The sequence below is a fragment of the Suricata suricatta genome, chromosome 6 (assembly GCF_006229205.1).
Source record: "Suricata suricatta isolate VVHF042 chromosome 6, meerkat_22Aug2017_6uvM2_HiC, whole genome shotgun sequence".
NCBI classification, from domain to species: domain Eukaryota; kingdom Metazoa; phylum Chordata; class Mammalia; order Carnivora; family Herpestidae; genus Suricata; species Suricata suricatta.
Window position 1 is genome coordinate 75598883 of NC_043705.1, and position 19421 is coordinate 75618303.

The 19421-nt window shown below is 35.8% G+C and overlaps 1 protein-coding gene across 10 annotated transcripts in view; it reads left to right on the forward strand.

The window, feature by feature from the left end:
• The window catches only part of PPIP5K2 (diphosphoinositol pentakisphosphate kinase 2), a 66669-nt gene extending 54055 nt beyond the window's left edge, over nucleotides 1-12614 (forward strand). For all 10 annotated transcript variants that reach the window (XM_029942648.1, XM_029942649.1, XM_029942652.1 and 7 more), the window contains 3 exons: nucleotides 880-1020; nucleotides 4512-4637; nucleotides 10565-12614. In XM_029942648.1, coding sequence (XP_029798508.1) covers nucleotides 880-1020; nucleotides 4512-4637; nucleotides 10565-10677 — 380 coding nt within the window. In that variant the 3' untranslated portion in view covers nucleotides 10678-12614. The remainder of the gene's footprint in view (nucleotides 1-879; nucleotides 1021-4511; nucleotides 4638-10564) is intronic.
• The last annotated feature ends 6807 nt before the right edge of the window (nucleotides 12615-19421 follow it).

The following is a 19421-nucleotide window of genomic DNA, read 5'->3' on the forward strand; positions in this document are numbered from 1 at the left end:
ATGTTGGAAAGAAGAGATGCAGAAAGACTTGTTATTTTAATTGTTTATGAAAGCAATTTTAAAAGCCATTCAGTTGAATAAAGATTAAATGAACAATTTTTATAAAAAGCGAATAACCTATATCTTATTTGTTTAAAAGTTAAAATGTATATTGTAAGTGGTTTTGCTTCACTGATGATATTAATATATATGTGCATGATTTGTTTCATGAAATTTTTCTATTTTTGTGCCATTGTTGAATGCAAACATGTCTGTATTTTGTATCGCTTTTTACTTGGCCAAACTGTACTCAGCTAGCAATTTCCAACAATAGAATTGTTATTTCAATAAAGGTAGGTGAAATGTGTTTTGCAATTTGATTCTCAGAATAAATGAATGATTGTGATTTTCAGGTCACACTAGAGAGTATTGTTGGCCTTCGTTTTACTAGAAAAGTTACTTAGAATCACTCTTCAAGTAATTACAGTGTAATTATTTTTCAACAAGTTAATTTTAACATCCTGGCATCAGAGACACATCATGGCATCTACTTACTCAGTTATCAAATAGACCTGATTTTTATAAAGTACAGGCTGAAATGATATAATTTTTTGTTCCCCTTCCCAGGTTTTTTTCTTTAAGTATCATTCTTAGATTTTACCAAAGTATAGAATGAAATTGTGTGCATGCGGTACTATGTGATTACATTTAAAATGAAATCTTTGTCACATCTTGTTCCGGTCCCATATTGCATAGCATCTGGTGTCATGACTTCAGAGATCTCATGTGTTTGCATGTGATAGATTGGAAAGACCTAACCTATACAGTTCTAAGTAATGATCTTCTTTCTTCTTAATTATTTTTTTAAATATCCAAATTTTTTTTATTTCTTTTTTTCAGGCTTTGAATTGTATTCCATGGTGCCATCTATTTGTCCTCTAGAAACTCTTCACAATGCCCTGTCTTTAAAGCAGGTGGATGAATTTCTTGCTTCCATTGCTTCTCCATCAAGTGAAGTTCCACGGAAGACCCCTGAAATTTGTAGGAAAATTATTATTATTATTATTATTATTATTTTCATTATTTTGTGGCAGTGATATTATCAGACTGTAAGAAGAATTATTACAACAAACTCAAGTAGTGATAGTGGATAGAATTTTAGGAGAGAGAAAAGGATATAAAGGAACATTATTTGAAATTCTTTGGTGTTATTAATCTGCAAAAGTACCACTTTGACTCTTCCCAAAAAACTTTCCTTCCAAAAAGGAAAAAAAAATCTAAAACCCAGCAATAGAATTCAACAATGTAGAGTCATGGCCTTTTTTTCACATTCTTACCATGTGTTATTTTATAATAAACTTTTTAAAAATTAGAAAATACCATTTGTCGCTAACCCCCACGTGCACACATACCCATCCATAGCTTACCACCTCTGGTACATAGCCATAGTGATTCAGAAGGAGCTCTTGACTAGAGAGAGCAAATTAGGACAGCAGGTTTTCAAATTATGTTCTTCAGAAAGTATTCTGCAAAAGTTAATTCATGTGTGTGAAGAAAAGAGATTCATGGCTCAGTACGTTTTGGAAACTGTGTATTATATCCCGCCTCCCTTTGGAGAGATAGAGGTACATTAGTGTAGGAAAGCTGTATAGCCAGATTTTCCAAAACTTATTTTTTTTTGAGAAGACATTTTTGGTGACACATTTAAACATCATATAGCACTATTCTGAGGGACGTCATTCTGGGAAACCTTTAGGGCCACTTTTTTGGTATGAGAAGCCAGCTGACTGCTGTCATTCTTAGCTCTGTAGGATCCTTCAGTTCATGGGAATTTCCAGTTTAGGAAAAAGAATCTTGCTAGGGCTAGTCCTATCTTTGGAAAGTCACAAACCTTCACTGTATACCTCTCTCCTTTTTGTAAGGAGCATACTATAAATGTGTTTCTCTGAAGAATGAAATCAGAGATCTTGGAATGACAGCTACTTTCATGTGTTGGTTTTATTCTCTTCCCTTTTCTGGCTACCACATTGTATTATCCTAGAGAGTTCTCTTCACATTGTCTTCTGTCTAAATGGTGCCCCTTGCATTTCTACAATATAGTGGCCTTCCCTTTTCTTCCACATCTAGTAGTAGAGGTCAGCTTTCAATCATTGATGGTAATGGAGAGATATCTATCTGGGTTGATATTCTAAAATACTTCACATTGGGAATGGTTTTAGGAAGTAGGATTTAATTTCAAAATTTGCATGTGAATGTGTCTGATTCTGAGAATTGATAATACTCCAAACAAAATAACTTCTTTAAGCTGTGTGAGGTCAAAGTTAGGGAAATGAAGCCTGTTCACCTTCTTTTCTCTGTTAGCAGACAGAATGGACAATGCTTTTCCTCAGAATGCAGTAGAGAACCTGAACTGATTCTCATTTCCCCTTTACCCCTTTATACTTCATGGTTCACAGCTTTGCTGGGGCAAGGATTTATAATCTTAAAATAGAGATGAAAGGAAGGTTCTCCTCAGTAAATAAGAACTTAGGATAGACATCGATGCTATTTAGAATTTAGAAGATTTTCAGTGAGTGGCTTAAAGGTCACAGTAATGACATCTGTTTTGGAAAGAATTGTGGTAGAACATTTACAAAAAGAAAATCTCTGAAGGTATATTTTGTGGTGCTGTTGTATGATGATAGCTCTACTTCTGTGGTTAGAGAATTCAGTTAATCAGAGCATATTATTAAGGTGAATTAATGAAGTGAAGGATATTAAAGTCCTTTCCCAGTTCAGATGAGCTCTTCTCTGTATCATGGATACAAGTTGTGCCCTGTATCCTCTAGTTCTCTTAAAGTTTCATGCCATTAACTTACTAAGGAAACTAGGTAAGAATGTGAATGCCGTTACTGCAGTTGATAGCATTGGATAAACCTTAAAATTAACCTAGTTCCTTGGTCTTCAATCTGTATTTCTAAGAACTTTTGGGAATTTCATGAGGAAGGGGACACTGAGCGGTTCGGCCTTGTGTCCTGCATGACTGCTGCAACTAGAGTATCTGTTTTCATCCTTTTATCAAGATTTCATTTGAGAAAAACTTACTCTAAAGAAAAAAACTTAGACACGATTGAGGAAATCAAGCTGTTAATGGTCAAGCAATACTAAAACCCGTGTCTTCTGAAGTGTATGGTTTTTTTAGTTTTTCTTGAGTAGTAAAGAAAATCGGTGCCAGTTATAAGTCTCTGAATCCTCTATTTTATATGTTACTGCAGAATTAATATTTAGTAATCACAGTTACTATAAGGTAACCATTACTTTATACTTAATTGCCTGAATTGTCAAGGAATTAGCATCATAATATAGACTGTATTGATTTTGTGCTATTTATAACAAAGCCAATATTGTTAATCCTTTATCATTCAGAAAGGCTTTGTCCTCACTTCAAATAAAATTAAATCAATTTTGTGGCAACTAGAAGGCAGCTTACAATGGACCGCTAACAGTATCAGATGGGAGGAAAGGTATGGAAATACTAACTGGATAAAGTTAGAGTTGGAAGTTAACGGAACAGGATAAAGCACGGAAGCAGGAAAGAGCTTAGTAGTGGTGTAGTGCTTTACATGATGCTTTAGGGCTTTTGTTGTCCCTTGTGTATTATATCATTAGTGACTACTTGGAGCTTCTGCCAATGGGATTTATATTCATTCAGTGTAGATAGAGGTCAGCCACAGAGCACATTTGCCGTGACTCGCCCATATCCTTATTTTTGAGAGACATGCTGTTTATTGCTATCAGGTCCTCCCCCCAAATTGCAAAAGCACACAAATTGGTTTTTTGTTAATTCCCCGCCTCCCTTCAGTTAGGAACCCAGAAGCTCATGTGAGAAACTCTCCTTCCCCGGAGGACTTCATGCTTCAGAATTTCCTTACTTTTCCTTTTCATGCCTTTTAATCAATTGCCCCACCTTGATTAGAAAGAGAAAACAAAATCTTTAAAATTCCCTTGCATTAAGATAAATCTCAATAGATAATAGAGGAAGACAGTCTGATTGATTACTTATAAATATAAGTTAATAGTAACAAAATATAAACTTATTATTTATAAATATAATAGTGTAGTGTTTATAAAGAAACTGTCCCTGAATCTCTACTTCATATTTTTAAGAGAAAAACAATTTGAGACTGTCTTTTTTTTTTTTTTTTTTTACCAGGCATAAAATTATGCCATCAGCTCTCTGCCATCTTTTAAGAATCTGAGTTTCTATTAGGACAGAATAAAATTAAGTCTATTGCTCTATTGTTGGCATGCCATTAGTAAATGCTGTCAAATGCTTATTATTTGCAGTTTAAACAGAACATCTATTGGACTAAGAGCATAAGAGAACTTTTATAGGAAAAATGATGTTGCTGAATTTACTTTATAAACCTTGCATTGTCTATTTTCTCTTATAACGTGTATTCCTAAGTCCACTAAATAATGTCATTAAAAATTTCTAAAATATAAGGACTTGCCAGGAAATTATTGAACTGCCATATCTGGTTTTTTTTCAGCCTCTTCAGCTTCACGTTCCAGTCCAGTAGTGAGAAGAAAAATATCTTTAAATACATACACACCTGCGAAGATCCTCCCAACACCACCAGCTACCTTAAAGAGTACGAAAGCAAGCAGCAAGCCAGGTTAGGAGTGTGTGTGAATTTGTGGATTCCATAGAGCAATTAGAGGAGTAAAAATAGCTTGCCTTTTGAGTTTAAAATCTGTTTTTAAAAAAGATTTAACTTTTTAAAAAAGTTTTAACTTCCTAGGGTTAAAACCTGTGATTGTAGCCTATTAATGTATTTGTATTTTTTTCCTCTGTTGTCTCCCCCTACCCCTGTATCTGTTAATAATATATATTTCATACTTGTACTTTTTTCTAAACTAACTTATGAACTGTCTGCTATGCTTTTCTTTTGAGTCTAGGCTTTATTTTGGTCACTTTATATGAAAGATTTTTGTCTCTTTCTTTAGAATATTTTAATTCTCCATTCTCAGTCTAAATGATATGAATACTAACTTCAACTATCTTTTTTCAACTTTTTTCTATTTTTTTAAGATTTTATTTTTAAGGAATTCCTGTACCCAACATAGGATTTGAACTGACAACCCCAACATCAAAAGTTATGCAATCTACTGACTAAGCTAGTGAAACATCCTACCTTTTGTGTGTGTTTACTTTTTAGCATATGTGATTGTGTGGTTGATCCTTGCTGAAATCCTCTCTTATTCTGACTTCCACGAAATACTCTGCCTTGCCCTTTTTTCCTTTACCCGATTCTTCTAGTCGTATCTGATGGTCATTCTTCCTGCTTTGCTTTGCCAGACAGGGACATCCAACTGCTCACTTTTCCTTACCTTATACCTTTTTTCTTCAGAGAATTCTGTAAAGCTCCAAGGTTTGACTGTATCCTCACTGGAAATTTCTTCATTCTTTTCCTCATTTTAGTGATCTCACATATTCTTTTGGTTAAGAGTTTATGCTGGAGAGTCAGAGGGACCTAGATTAAAATTTCAGCACTACTACTTATTAGCTAGATGACCTGGTGTAAGTTACTTAACCTCTCTGATCCTCGGTTTCACAGTCCTAAAATCAGGGTAATAGTGCCTCTTTTACAGGTTGTCAGAAATGAATGCAATATGTAAAGTTCTTGACACACATAGTAAGGGCTCACTAAATGTTATTTGCTATTATTACACTGTTGCAAAACTATTCTCTTCACTTCCTCCCAAATAAATCCTTGGGATAACTCAGGTCATTTTTCTTCTTCTAAAATGTTCTCCCTTTACTTCCCACTCCCAACCCTACCCCCTCCACTGGTGATATATTTATATGATTACCAAAACTGGAACGCTCATGACACTGTATGCCACTGACCTGATCATTTATCCCTGATTATAGCTCTGTCAGACTATCTGGCCTTATAAATTAAAGGCAATATCTTAAATATATTTAAACTTCACACATTATAGATACTGAGCATATGCAGGTACAGACAACGAAAGTATCTTAAATATAAATTACAGTGTTGTCCATCTACAACTAAGCTAACATTTGTACAGTTTTTCATGCTACAAAACACTGTTTTTATTCATACATCTCTAGACATGGCCTTCAGAGATCAATACTGTTCTTATGCCATTACAGATGAAAAGGTTGCAGAGGTTGCGACTTATCCCTGTTAATGTAACTCGTAGCCAGTAGACCTAATTAAGATTTGAATACTCTGAATCATGGTCCATTGTGGTCGTCTACATAGACACACAACAAATGTATTATTTCATATGCTTTTTTAAATAAGAAGGATGAAATGGGGTTATTTTGACTTTTCCAATATAACAAACGCCAGTAAAAGCCAATCTTGCATTCCTGGAATGGACCCTTCTTGGTCATGATGAATACTTTATATCAATGTTGCTGGATTCAGTTTGACCTTGAGGATTTTGACACCTGCATTTTTAAAAGATAATGATTTGTCTATAGTTGGGTTTTTTGTTTGTTTGTTTTCATGTTTTTTGTTTTTATAATGTCTTTTAGATGTTGGTATCAGGCTGATGCTGGCCTCATAAAATGATTTGGAAAGTATTTCTTCCTCTTCCATTTTCTGAATGAGTTTTTATAAGACAGGTATTTCTTACTTAAATTTTGATAGATTTAATTTTGTTTCATTTTGGTGATGGCTTTGGTAACTTGACTTTTCAAGGAATTTGTTCATTTTATCTAAGTTTTCAATTTTCTTGTTACTTTGTTATTATTTTTTCATTTATTTTAAATATTTTTTAATGTTTATTTTTATTTTTGAGAGAGAGTGTGTGGGGGAGGGTCAGAAAGAAACAGGAAGACACAAAACCTGAAGCAGGTTCCAGGCTTCAGGCTCTAAGCTGTCAACACAGAGCCTGAGGAGGGACTCAGTCTCACGAAACATGAGATCATGACCTGAGCCGAAGTTGGATGCTTAACTGACTAAGCCACCGAGGCACCCCATTTCATTATCTTTTTAATTGATGTGGTGGTAATTTCTATTATTCATGATAATTTATGTTCTAATTTTTTTTCATTATTCCCAGTAGGGTTTTATCCATTCTTTTGGTTGATTTCTGCTCTTTAATACTTCCATCCTCCTACTTATTTTGGGTTGACTTTTATCCTCTATCTAGTTTCTTAAATCACTTTTTATTAGACATTTCTTTTCTTGTTATATAAACATTTAAGGTTTTCAGTTTTCCTCTGAGTACTTCTTTAGCTACATCTCACAAAAGTTACATTTTCTTCTCATTCTCAGTTAAAAATACTTTCCAATTTGTAGTTTATTCCTTGAGTCATGGAATATTGAGACACATACAGGTTACTTTCCAGATTTTGGGGAATAGGGGTTTGGTTAATCTTGTTACCAATTCCTTCATTTGGTTGCAGTTATAAAACATATAGTGTACAATTTTAGTATTTTAAATGTGAGACATTTTATGGCTTAATATTTGGACTTGGCACATCTTAAGTGTACCAAAGGCACTAAAAAAGAATTTTTATTCCATAGTTCATTGGTGTAATGCTCTATCAGATAATATCTATTAGGTCAGAATTGCTAATAATCTTTTTTCATATCTTCTGTATTTTTACCATTTTGAGGAGTGGGGACATGTGCACGGGAGAAGTCCTGAATGTCTGTCAGTGGCTTCGAGAGCATTTCCACTAACAACTGTACAGTTGTCGTTTTCTTCCTTTTAATTCAGTCACTTTTTATTTTGTGCTTTAAAGCTTTGTGATTACGTACATATATATTTGGTATTCCTTCCTAATGTACTGACTCACTTATCATCATGAAATTTCCCTCTGATTACTCGTAATGCTTTTTCCTAAAGTGTATTTTATCTGAGGTGAATTTTGCTACTTCACATTTCTTATGCTTACTGTATGCATGGAATATTTTTCCAAACGATATGTGTCTTCATATGTAAGGGATTTTTTTTTTTTTGGTAGGCAGTATATATTTGCCTTCTTTAAAAACCCATTCTAGGGGTGCCTGGGTGGCTCAGTGTGCTAAGCATCCAACTTCGGCTCAGGTCATAATCTCTCAGTTCGTGTGTTCAAGTCCCGCATTGGGCTCTGCTGACAGTTCAGAGCCTAGAGTCTGCTTAGGATTCTGTATCTCCCTCTCTCTTTGCCCCTCCCCTGCTCACATTCCGTCTGTCTTTCTCTCTCTCTCTCTCTCTCTCTCTCTCTCTAAGAATAAACATTAAAAAAAATTTTAAACCCCTTCTAATAATATCTGCCTTATAATTGTAAATGGTTCATTAACATTGTAATTATTGATATGGTTGGGTTAGATCTGCTATTTTACTCTATTTCCTATTTATATCTTCTGATTGTTATTCTTTTATTCTTTTCTGCCTTGTTTTATATTCAATATTTTTTAGAGTTTTATTTTAACTCATCTATTGACTTTTTAGCTTTACCTTTTTGTATTATTCTTTAATTGGTGACTAATACACATCTCTAACTTTCAGGATCTACTTAGATATAATTTTATGCTACTCAGAGTAAAATGCAACTCTGTAGATTCATTTACCTTCCTCTCCTCCATCCTTAACACATCGTTATCCCTGTATGTTACTTCCACATGTGTTATAAAGGCTGTAATACAGTGTTAGAATATTTGCTTTACACAGTTATGTGTATTTTAAAGAAACTAAGATGAGAAAAAAGTATTTTATTTACACACACATTAGCTATCAGTCTTCATTCCTTTTTATAAATCTTTGTTTCCGTCTGGTTTTATTTGCCTTCAACCAGGATTTCTTTCGCATTTCTTATACTGCAGGTCTGTCACTGTATTTGAAAAAGTCTTTATGTTACTTTTGTTCTTCAAAGGTAGTTTGGCTGGGTTGACAATTCTAGGAAGAAGGTTTATTCTTTCAGTGCTTTAAAGGTGTTGCTCCCTGTTTAGGGTTCCCGGTGTTTCCGATGAGAAGTCTTTGTTAATTTGAATTGTTCCGATACATGCAGTGGGTTAATGCATTATCTTTTTCTGCCTGCTTTCAATATTTGTCCTTTATCTTTGATTCTCAGCAGTTTATAGCAAGTAAGCTTAGGACTTTTCTTTTTTATTATTTGTTTAATAATCTGGATTGATGTTCACTTTTACTTATCGTCCGCACTCTGCTGTTAAACTATCTAGTGGATCTTTTTCAGATATTTATTTCTTAGTTTTAGACACTCTTTTTTGATTTTTCAGAGATCTCCTGTTTGTTTATTTACTATAAGCATATTTTCCTTTGTTCTTGAGTAAGTTAACGTACCTGCTTTAATATTCTTGTGTACTAATCTAGTTGACCTCAGGATTGGTCTCTATCAGTTTATCCATTCTCAAGAAGAAAGATGTTTTCCTGTTTTTTTCATACAGTGAGTAATTTTGGATTGCATCCTAGACATCATGAATAAGATGTTGTATAAACCCCAGATTGTTATTTTTGTTACACTTCTCCCAGGAGTATTGAGTTGTTTGGTTTCTTTTCAAGCAAAAAGTTGACCTTGGCTGAACTCAAGTTGCAAAACTGTGTTCCTTGAAGTAGTCAGCAGCTCAGCTTTCACATCTTTTCTTTTGGCCTCAGCTGGACTCTTGAAGTCTATTTGCTCATGCTACAAATACGATCATGGCTTACACAAAGAATGGGGGGCAGCGATAGTTGCTCCAGTACTTATCTTCTGGTTCTTCACGCTCGTAAGAATGAGTTTTACGTGGAGTTTTAGTCATTGCACGTGGTTCAGACTAGATGCTGTCCCTAGGCCCAAGGCTTTCAAAAAAGTGGGGGTGAGGGAGACTCAACATGGGTTCCCTTCCTCCAGGTGTTGACTTTTTTCCAGTATATGCCTGCTTTTGTTTACTCTTCAGTGTCCTCAGGTAGTTGTTTTTCATATTTTATCCAGAGTTTATACTTGGTAACCTGCAGGAGAATTAGTCTGATAGGAGCTTGCCTATCCAAACCAGAAATTTCATCTGGCGTAGAATAATTTTTTGATAACTCATGAGGGCTTAATGTTGGTTTGGATGTAGAAGGATGAGTTCTATGTCAAGACTGTTTATAGCTTTCTAACATTTGGATTTTTCTTTAAATAGTGATGATATAGAAGAGGAGAAAATAGATTTAAAGAGAAATGTCAAGTTCAGTATTGAGCATATTAAGTTTATGTTTACTGTCAGTTATCTATACAAAGATTTCTAGTAGGATATACAGAATAAACAGATTTTAAAGTAAGAGAAAAGACCTGGACCAAAAGTATACATTTGAGGATCATTAGCACAATAGATGGTAGTTAAAAATAATGGAATAAATTAGTTTTCCAGGAAAAATGTAGAGTGAAGAAAAATTTGGAGCACACCCCATTGACAATCACTTTTCTGTATTGGTGTTGAATTCTAAAAAGTTAAAAGGTTACAAATTCTCTATTGAATGTTTATAATGTTCCATTTACATCACAATTACAAAGCTAATTATTTTATCACTTAGCAGTAGTATTTGAATGTAAATTGCTTGTGAAAATCTAAACAATAGTTTTTCTTTTTTTGTATAGCTACCAGTGGACCTTCTAATGCAGTTGTTCCTAATACCTCATCTCGAAAAAAGACTGTAGCTTGCAAAACAGAAATGCATGAACACAAAAAAACCACTGGGAAAAAGAAATGAAATCTTAGCAGAAGCTGAAACTCCATATATCAAAGTCATGCTGTTTGATAGAAAAAGACACCTCGTAAACCTTGACTGAAAACTGTCAAAGCAAGTAATTGATATTTCTCCTTATACACCTCTGTATTCATTTTAATATATGTTAAACCTAGAGAATTCTGTGTATATATTCAAGTAAGGACCTTTTCTCATGTCTTGACATGTTTGTAACAATGTTTGTTAACATTTTAGTGAAACTGATGGTAGTGAAGGTCTGTCGTTGTTAGTACTACGTTTGCCCTGTGCCCTCGGTAAGGAAAAGGACAGAGGGCTCGGCGAGCGTGTGCCGGGGACTCACCGGTAATGCTGTTTTCTCAAGAACCTGTGAGGTGATCTCTGTACACACGTCCATTTTCATGGGATTGTATGTTAGTTGTAAAAAACCCATAGCTTGAGTTGGAATTTGACAGTCAGGATTATATATTACACATTTTTAAAGTATATTTCCAAAGAAATTTCATTGACCATTTAGATTAGAAACTTTTCTCCTCCAATTGTTAGAATTACATATATGCTGCAATATTTAATAACTGGAGTATTAGCATATGGGTTATTTTTTCAATATGTGCTTTGAGGTTTTTTTATTGTGTGTTATTTAAAATATTACGTATACAGCTGGGGTGACTATACCTGTATGTGCATAAATTTATATTAATTTGTAGAAAATACTTGCTTTATATATTTCCTTATCATAAGGTGCTTTTGCTCATCAGGAAAATACTGCTTTGTGTATGGGGAAGAAAGACATCTTTAGAATTTCTTTTTAAGAGATATAATTGATAGGTTTATAAATGTTACATTTACTTTCAGTGTTCTTTTTAGATCTAAGGAAATCAATTCAAAAATGGGTATCATCAGAGTGAGAAGAATGTCCGAATTCCATAGCTAGTAGATACTATGTATAGCACCTCTTTTTAGCATTTCCATTCTTATCCCTAGTGTATCGGTTGATCTCAGTAAGAAAGCTTAAAGTTTGAACATTGGAAAGAAATACTCTTTTCAGATGATTAGATTTTGAAAGGAAATTGAGATCATTGTTGTGTGATTTCAGCTAGGATGTGAAAAAATATTTATTATATTGGTGCTTTTTTACCCCCCAGTGCACAAATAATTATAAACCACTTGAATGACTTAAACTGTAAACCAAACAGTACAACCTGGTAAGAATTCCATGCATTGCCAGTCTGGTAACTTAACTTGCTAAAGCTTTACTTTGAAGCTTATATTTAGGAAATTATTGAATTCTCATATGAACACAACTATTTAAACTCTGCAGGAGTCTCTCCTAACTTTAAATCATCATGTATGAATTGACATTTAGAAAATAAGAATATTATTTGTTAGTTTTAAAAGGTACCAGATGCAAAAGTCACAAATATATACAATTATATAAGTTCATATACTTCACGTGAATGTACTTGTATTATATGGAGACATATCTTGTAAACAGTTGAATGTACCTAAGCTTTCTGTATGTGAAAATGTTAATGTGCTCAGTGTGGGAGTAAGAAACTACTTTTATTTTTTAAGTGGAACTTAATTAAAATATTTCTTTCCAGAATCAGAGAGTGATTTAATGGCAAGTTATTTTTTATTTCTATTCTTTATCTCTTTCCTTTTAGCTTTCAAAGTAGAAATAATGAAGAAAACTATTTGAGTATTAAACGATGCTTATCTCAGATATGAAATAAAACTGCCTGTTGGCCATATCTGTTTCCTAGAAATTAACTACAAAAGTTTAACACAGCTCATTTTTACCATTGTTACAGAGGAACTATGATTTCACCGTAGTCATTAAACTCTAATATTTTTGTGTAGACTGATTGGACAGTCTGATTTGAAAGAATCTTTGAATCATTTTCTAAACCAATAAAAGTCTTACATATCCGACCAAGAAATTACAGTTATCACTATTTATTGCAAGTTTCACTGAACCATCCCTTTCTCGTGTGATTCCCTCCCTCTATGGGGTTTGTTTGTTTGTTTGTTTGTTTGACTAGACGATTCTGCTTCTTGCAGCCCCGTGCTCTAAGCAGCAGAGATGAGAAAGCCCAGCTTGGGAGCTATCTAGCCATTCTAGGATGTTAGTCTTCAGGGGACATTATTTAATCTTTGCATCTGAACTCAGACCTCACTTTGCCCTTGAAGTAATGCTGGCAGGTTTTACTGCCCTGGTGCTGTAGGATTTGTATACGTGCATTTCAACACCAGGAAACACCGTTGAGGTGTTTTATCAACCTTGGCTTCAAGAGCAAAATGTGCTGACCAGCTTATCTATGTTTCCTTTGAGGAGGAAATGGAGGCGGAGGAACAGAAACAACACAGGATCAGAGAACATGTGACAGTGTGCTTGCTTACACAGGGGGCAAAAGGGCATAGGTGGCCATTAAAAGAGAAAAGTTAAGTATATAGTTCTTCCAGAAAGATCTAATTAAAATTCTTTAGACCAGAGAAAAACCTCTTTTGAACACTATTACCCAGAGTCTCCTCCAGGTTTTGTTGACTCTGATGTGTATGTTCACTATTACCTAGTTTCATGCTAGTTTGAACCAAGATTTTACTTTTTTTCTTGTGTTCACGCTTTAATGGAAAGTCCTCAGTATTTCTTTCGTGTGCTCATCAAAGTTTGCTTCAGAAATAGTATTCATTAATATGACATTTTATCCTTGGCTCATCAGGACAGAGTAGACGGCCTGTATTATTCTTAGTCATGTTGGGATCACTTCTGTGAGGCAAGGCCCTCTCTAATTCTCTTGATCTGTACCCAGAGTTGTCACCAAAGCAACATTCTTGCCATGGGGACAATTTTTATCATTCTGAAGGGGTCACTTGACACAAGGAATCCAAGTAGAAATAGCTCTCCTTTTGCACAGAATCAAGGTACAAAACTACTGCCATGTAAAGTTTTCTTTATATGGGTCAGTTTTTGTTGAAGGTCTGCTCTCTACTTTCAGAGAATGGAGAGCTTTAGAAAATCTATTATTTTCTGACATATATAAATTATATCTCAAATATATTATTTAGGTTTTCTATAACCTTTTCCCTTGGTCCATCTGCTTAGTCCTGACTTGAGAGAGGAAAAGGAAACTCTGCGTATAGGGATTTTTTCCTTCTATTGCCTACATTTTGTATTTGTTTTTTCTATATTTTTATGTTTTCTGTTGCATATGAATTCAGGATTGCTAGATTTCCAATGTGGGTTTTACCTTTATCATTATAACAATATCTTTTGTTGTTGTTGTTGTTATTGAATGCTTTTGCACTATAATTTAAAATGTCAGATACTAAGTTTATGACATGTTCTATTTGAGTACATTTGCTTGATACGCCTTTATCTATCCCTTAATTTGTTTATGTTTGTGTCACTTTGTTTAGGTGATTTAAAATGGTACGTAATGTGTTTTGCTTTGTGATCCAATTTTAGGATTCCTCTTATTTCATACATTAGTGTAGTTTTTATATATACTATATCTCTGCTTTTAGGTTAGTGCTTTCTGTTTTTATTGCTTTTTTAGTTTTCTTTAATCTTTTTGTAGAAGAATAGTTTTCATTGCAAGAAAGAAAAACTCCAGTTGAAACCTAAAATCATAAGGAGATTTCTGGAAGTCCACAGATGGGGTGGGCTTCAGCCGCAGTTCCGTCAGTCATGCTGTCATCCAGGACCCAGGTTCTCTCCCGACTCCTGTAGCATAATGCAAGCTTTATCCCGAAGTCGCTCTCCGTCATATTCACAGGATGGCTGCCATGGCAGTCAGAGTTTAATGTTCTCTTGTGCATGTACAACACAACAAAAATTGAGGAAGACTCTCCCTCGGCCATGGAAGAGTAAGTCTTTCATTTCAGTATGATTGGCCCTTCTTATTTGGTCATCTATCATTCCTGGATGAATAACATTCCTAGGAGAAATCCACGGGCTTATTGGCTCTAGAGGTGGTAATAAACTCAAGTTCTCCCAAACCCCTCAGCCTTATTGATAGCTTGGACCATTTAAAGCTTTTCTGGGAGCTGTTCTATGCATTCTAAGCTGTTTTGCAGTAATCCTATGCTAAACTGCTAGGTGAGGCAGTCAATTAAGGCAGTGAGCCAAAATGAAAATAATAATCAAATCTTTATTTACATACTACGATACTATAAGCAAGTGGCCAAAAAGGAAAGTAGCCCTGGCGCCTCACTCCTCTTTCCCATCCCCCACTGAATGGCACTGGGCGAGGGTCATTCAGATGGAGGAAATTGTCTCAGTGATTTGGAGACCATTTTGGTCTGCCATTCTATGAACCCAGGGGACTGGGGACAGGAAGAGAAGGGAAGGCTGGAAGTGGAAAAAAACAATGAAGAAGAATATCTTGGTCAAGACCTATCCCCGGGCAGAAGGTCTCGGGGGAGACACCTGAAGGAGTCCCCTGAGAATGAGGCCTCTGCAGGGAGGTGCCAGGGCTAGGAGGGAAGATACGAATAGGTGCGTGCTGGCCCTTGGTGACCCGAGTCCTTGACTATCTAGCTCCCTTGGAAGACTCTGTGTGGAGGACAGCTTTTCCTCATAAAGACTACCAAGCAAAGCTTTTTTAAATTGCCCATGATAAGGCCTGAAAGATCACACATAGGATTTTGGCCTGACATAGGTCTCCTCATACTGGTCTCTAACCTAAATGCCAGTAACATGCCCTGAAAGAGAGTCCAAATTGTCTCTAGACATGGCCAAGTGTCCCCTGGAGGGGAAGAATCACTCCTAATTAAGAATCCTTGCTTTTCAGCATATGATCCTGTGAAGAAAGGATACATACATGACCAAAATTAGGATTCTTTTAGGAAAGAGAGGTGGAGAAATGCATAACGGGTAAGTGATCAACACTTTCATTGTATTTTCCATGTTTGCTATACTTTCCTTTGTTCCACTTGTGGTTCTTTTCTTAACTGTAATTTTTTAGATGCTCTTGATACTCTGCTATGAGCAAGACCCTGCTCATAGCCACATTGCTATGAGCAATGTTCAATTAGTATACTTCTCTGACTTTCCTCTAGAGCAGTTTTAGTTGACTGTATTATTTCCTTGGTTCTTGTGTTTAACTTTATACCTGTAAATATTTCATGCCTTTATTACATGTTTATCAATTTACGTGCTATATTTTGAACCCCTCACTAACAGGTTGAAATTATTTCCACCTTATCCCTCGTGGCCTTCTCTCAGTTTACCCTGTCTCTTATATTCCCTCTGGTATGGCATTGTTTGAAGGATGCTCTTATTTTTCTCTTTTCCATTTCTTTTCTGAAGTCTGTTAGCTTCTATTGCATTTCCTTTGGTTGTGTTCCTTTTTTTTTTATTTATTTATTTTTGAGAGACAGAGACAGCATGAGCAGGAGAGGGTCAGAGAGAGAGGGAGACACAGAATCTGAAGCAGGCTCCAGGCTCTAAGCTGTCAGCACAGAGCCCGACACGGGGCTTGAACCCACGAACCATAAGATCATGACCTGAGCCGAAGCCAGACGCTTAACCGACTGAGCCACCCAGGCGCCCCACCTTTGGTTGTGTTTCTATGTGGTTTCTGATCACCTGTATCTCTGGGTGAACTTTTTGTTTCCTTATTTGGTCATATATTTCATATGCTCAGTGGATTCATTTTTTCTATTGAGTGGTTTTATCTATTGTTTCTCCTGTGCCAGTCCTGCTTTTTTTGGAGTATGTTTGTATGAGCACTGTTATGCAGGCTCATTTTCATTTACCACTCATCTTGAAATAAGTTCCTTTCTGGCTCACCTATGTGATATACTTCCATGTGGTAGTTGAAAGCATTTTGGACTAACGGTATTCCTGGGTAATAGGGAAGCTACTCACCCCAGGAATGCGGGTCTACAAAAGCTGTTTGAGCCTTTTTATTCTCTGCAGCACGCAGTAATTGACAGCCACAGAGCTATCCCCTTTGGGGTGTCTTTCCTCCACTCTTGTCTCAGTCATGGCACTGCTTCTAAGTGACACGTCTGATTTCCTCTTCGGGCTTCGCAGCTCTGCTATTCTGTGGTGCCAGGAAGTACCCAGGAAACCCCCAACTGCTGGTGTTCCCCCCATTTCTGTTGTTTTAAAGACAAGGAATTGGTTTTACTCCTTAGAATACGCCAGCTTGTTGGGAGTCTTTCAGTCTGATGACTTTGAGATCTGGAGCTATAAGCATCCTCTCCGGGCATCTTCCTGTTAGACTTTTACTGCAATTGTTAGCTCTTTCTCAGAAGGTGTGGCTGAGGTTGCAAGTGTTCTCTAGTTTTGTTGAAGACTTTATATTTCTTTTAAGATAATTTACATCTGTTTTATATTTGGGGAGAGTCATTTTTATTGAGAAACTATTTCTCCATTTTCAAACTGGGTATCACTTCTTTTTTATTACTGTCTTTTGACATGAAGGAAGAAGAGGAGGGAGAAAAGGAGAAGCGCCTATCTTATCTTAGCTGTGGTTGTTAAATGAAGTTACTGATGCCGCTTCTGCCTAACGTCCAGTGTTGTCAGGATCAAATGAACTGATGATTTGGTGAACTGCAAAAGGAAGAACAAATTTGAAGCATTATTTGTGTTCTGTTGTTGAAATGGAGTTGTATATAGTCCAAATGCCAACCAGGCTTCTCTTCTCGGTTGTATTTTAGCATTTTTGCAGTCAAGGATGTTCTAGACAGCTCCCAGGACTCTTCTGTGGTTGCTTTTGTTGCCACAGGAACAGCCTGCCTAGTAACAACCTGACAAACCAAAAAAAAAAAAAAAAAATTCAAGGTTATTTCGGCATCCTTTTTCCATTTATAAAATCTTTAAAATAATATAATATAGTCCTTCCTAAAGCAAGGTTTAAAAAAACACCTCACAGTATTTACCAAAACAAAATGAGGCCTGCCCTCCCACCCATCTGTCTCATGTCATGTGTGCTGGGAATGACACAATTTATGTGACCCTGGTGGGATAATGGATGTACGATTTTCATACCCATTTTAAAGCCCTTTACGAGGCTGTATCTTGAGGAAAGTAGGCTGTTTATCATTCTATGTAACACGCTTCAAGAGTCCTTGATATATGAAGGATGGTTTTCGTTAAGAACTAAAAAACCAGTATGCTTTCTGAAAGTGTTTTGCTACTTTGAAAAACTAGATTTTTCTGAAACTAGTCAATAGACTAGAGTGCTCAGATGGAAAATGAAGGGAAAATGAGGGAGAAGTAAGGCAGAGAGAATAAAAGAATGTGGGCTCTACTACTGTATTAACAAAAAACATTGCTGATAGGAAGAAGTTGGAAACCAGATAATTAAAAACTGTCTCCTGCTACACATAGAAATGCTAACTTGTCCTATAAAATGAGACATGGGAATCCCTAATGTTCTAACTCACAGCAGTTTTGTATAACCAATTCTTCATTAGTCATTTAGAAGCCTTTCTGAACATTTCTAACATGCCATGTGCCGTACCTACCTCGTTTTTGAACACTAATTTAGGTAGATAGCATAACTAAAGAGTCAGTGGCACTGATGTCCATTACTACTCCCTCTTGCTCCACAGATGCTCTTTTAAGGAATTTACTTTTAACACAGTTTATGCTTCAATATTTATATTTATAATTTTAGAACTATCTACATGAGGATATTTACTAGCTTCCACTTATTAATCAGAGTGCATTTAGTTCTGGATATTGGTTGATATTATAAATGCAAACCATTTTTTGTATTAGTCCAAAAAGAATGGAATATAGTTGTGGAAATGTTTTCACAGCAAGAACAAGAAAAAAATTATACCCAGCATGTTGATGATGTACTCCTATGATTGTGTAAAAGCAGACGGCTAATAGGAAATCTTCAAGGGTGTAGAATAGGTTCTGGTTGTTTAAGTGGACATCTGTAAAGTTACAGCGTAAAATGATCATCTGGCTTCTCAGCTCTCTTTACAGAATCACATGACGAAGTGATTCTAAGGAAGTTCTTTTCCTTGTTACTGTCTGCCCTCTATGTGCTGACCAATGCTACAGCCACAAATAAGTAGATGATCCATCCTGCTGTATGAGAAATAGTAGACCTGAGGACATTTTATCCTAACGTGGTTATAACTCATTTTGACCCCCCCCAACAACAAAAAAAACCCTAAAAAACTAGAGTTACTGCATAGAAATCAGGTGACCCCCTATTACGGAGTTGCAGAAAAGTTGGTTGCTAAGTCAGGAGTGGGAATTGGGGAGGACTTTATCTGCTCAAAAATCTTACCTGCTTGCTAGATACAGTGTCTGAAATGTCAACAGTGGAGATCTTAGGGGGAGAGAATCATTAAGAAAGCTCAGTGAACTCCCTGCCAAACATACAGATAAATCCTCTATAATATGCAAATACCCTTGGAAGGCTTATGTCATTAATCTGGCCATTAACCCCATAATTTATCAAATGCTTTTCTCACAGGCATCCCAAAGGCATTCCTTCACCAAATGTGTGCTGGGTGCCGATTATAAACCCATTACTGTGCTAAACTCGGTGATCATGAATGTCCTGTTGCCATTCTTCAAGGAGTTTACTGTCTGTTGGGGACCAAATGCTCTAAAGCAATCACAGAGACCATGGCAAAATGAGTGAGTAACTTACATTCCACACACTTAAAAATTCTGGATAAAGTATTTTGGAAATGCATGTAACAGTTCAAAAGCAAGAAATTAAAACCAAAAGGTATCAGAAATGAATCAGCAACTACATCAAGCCTGA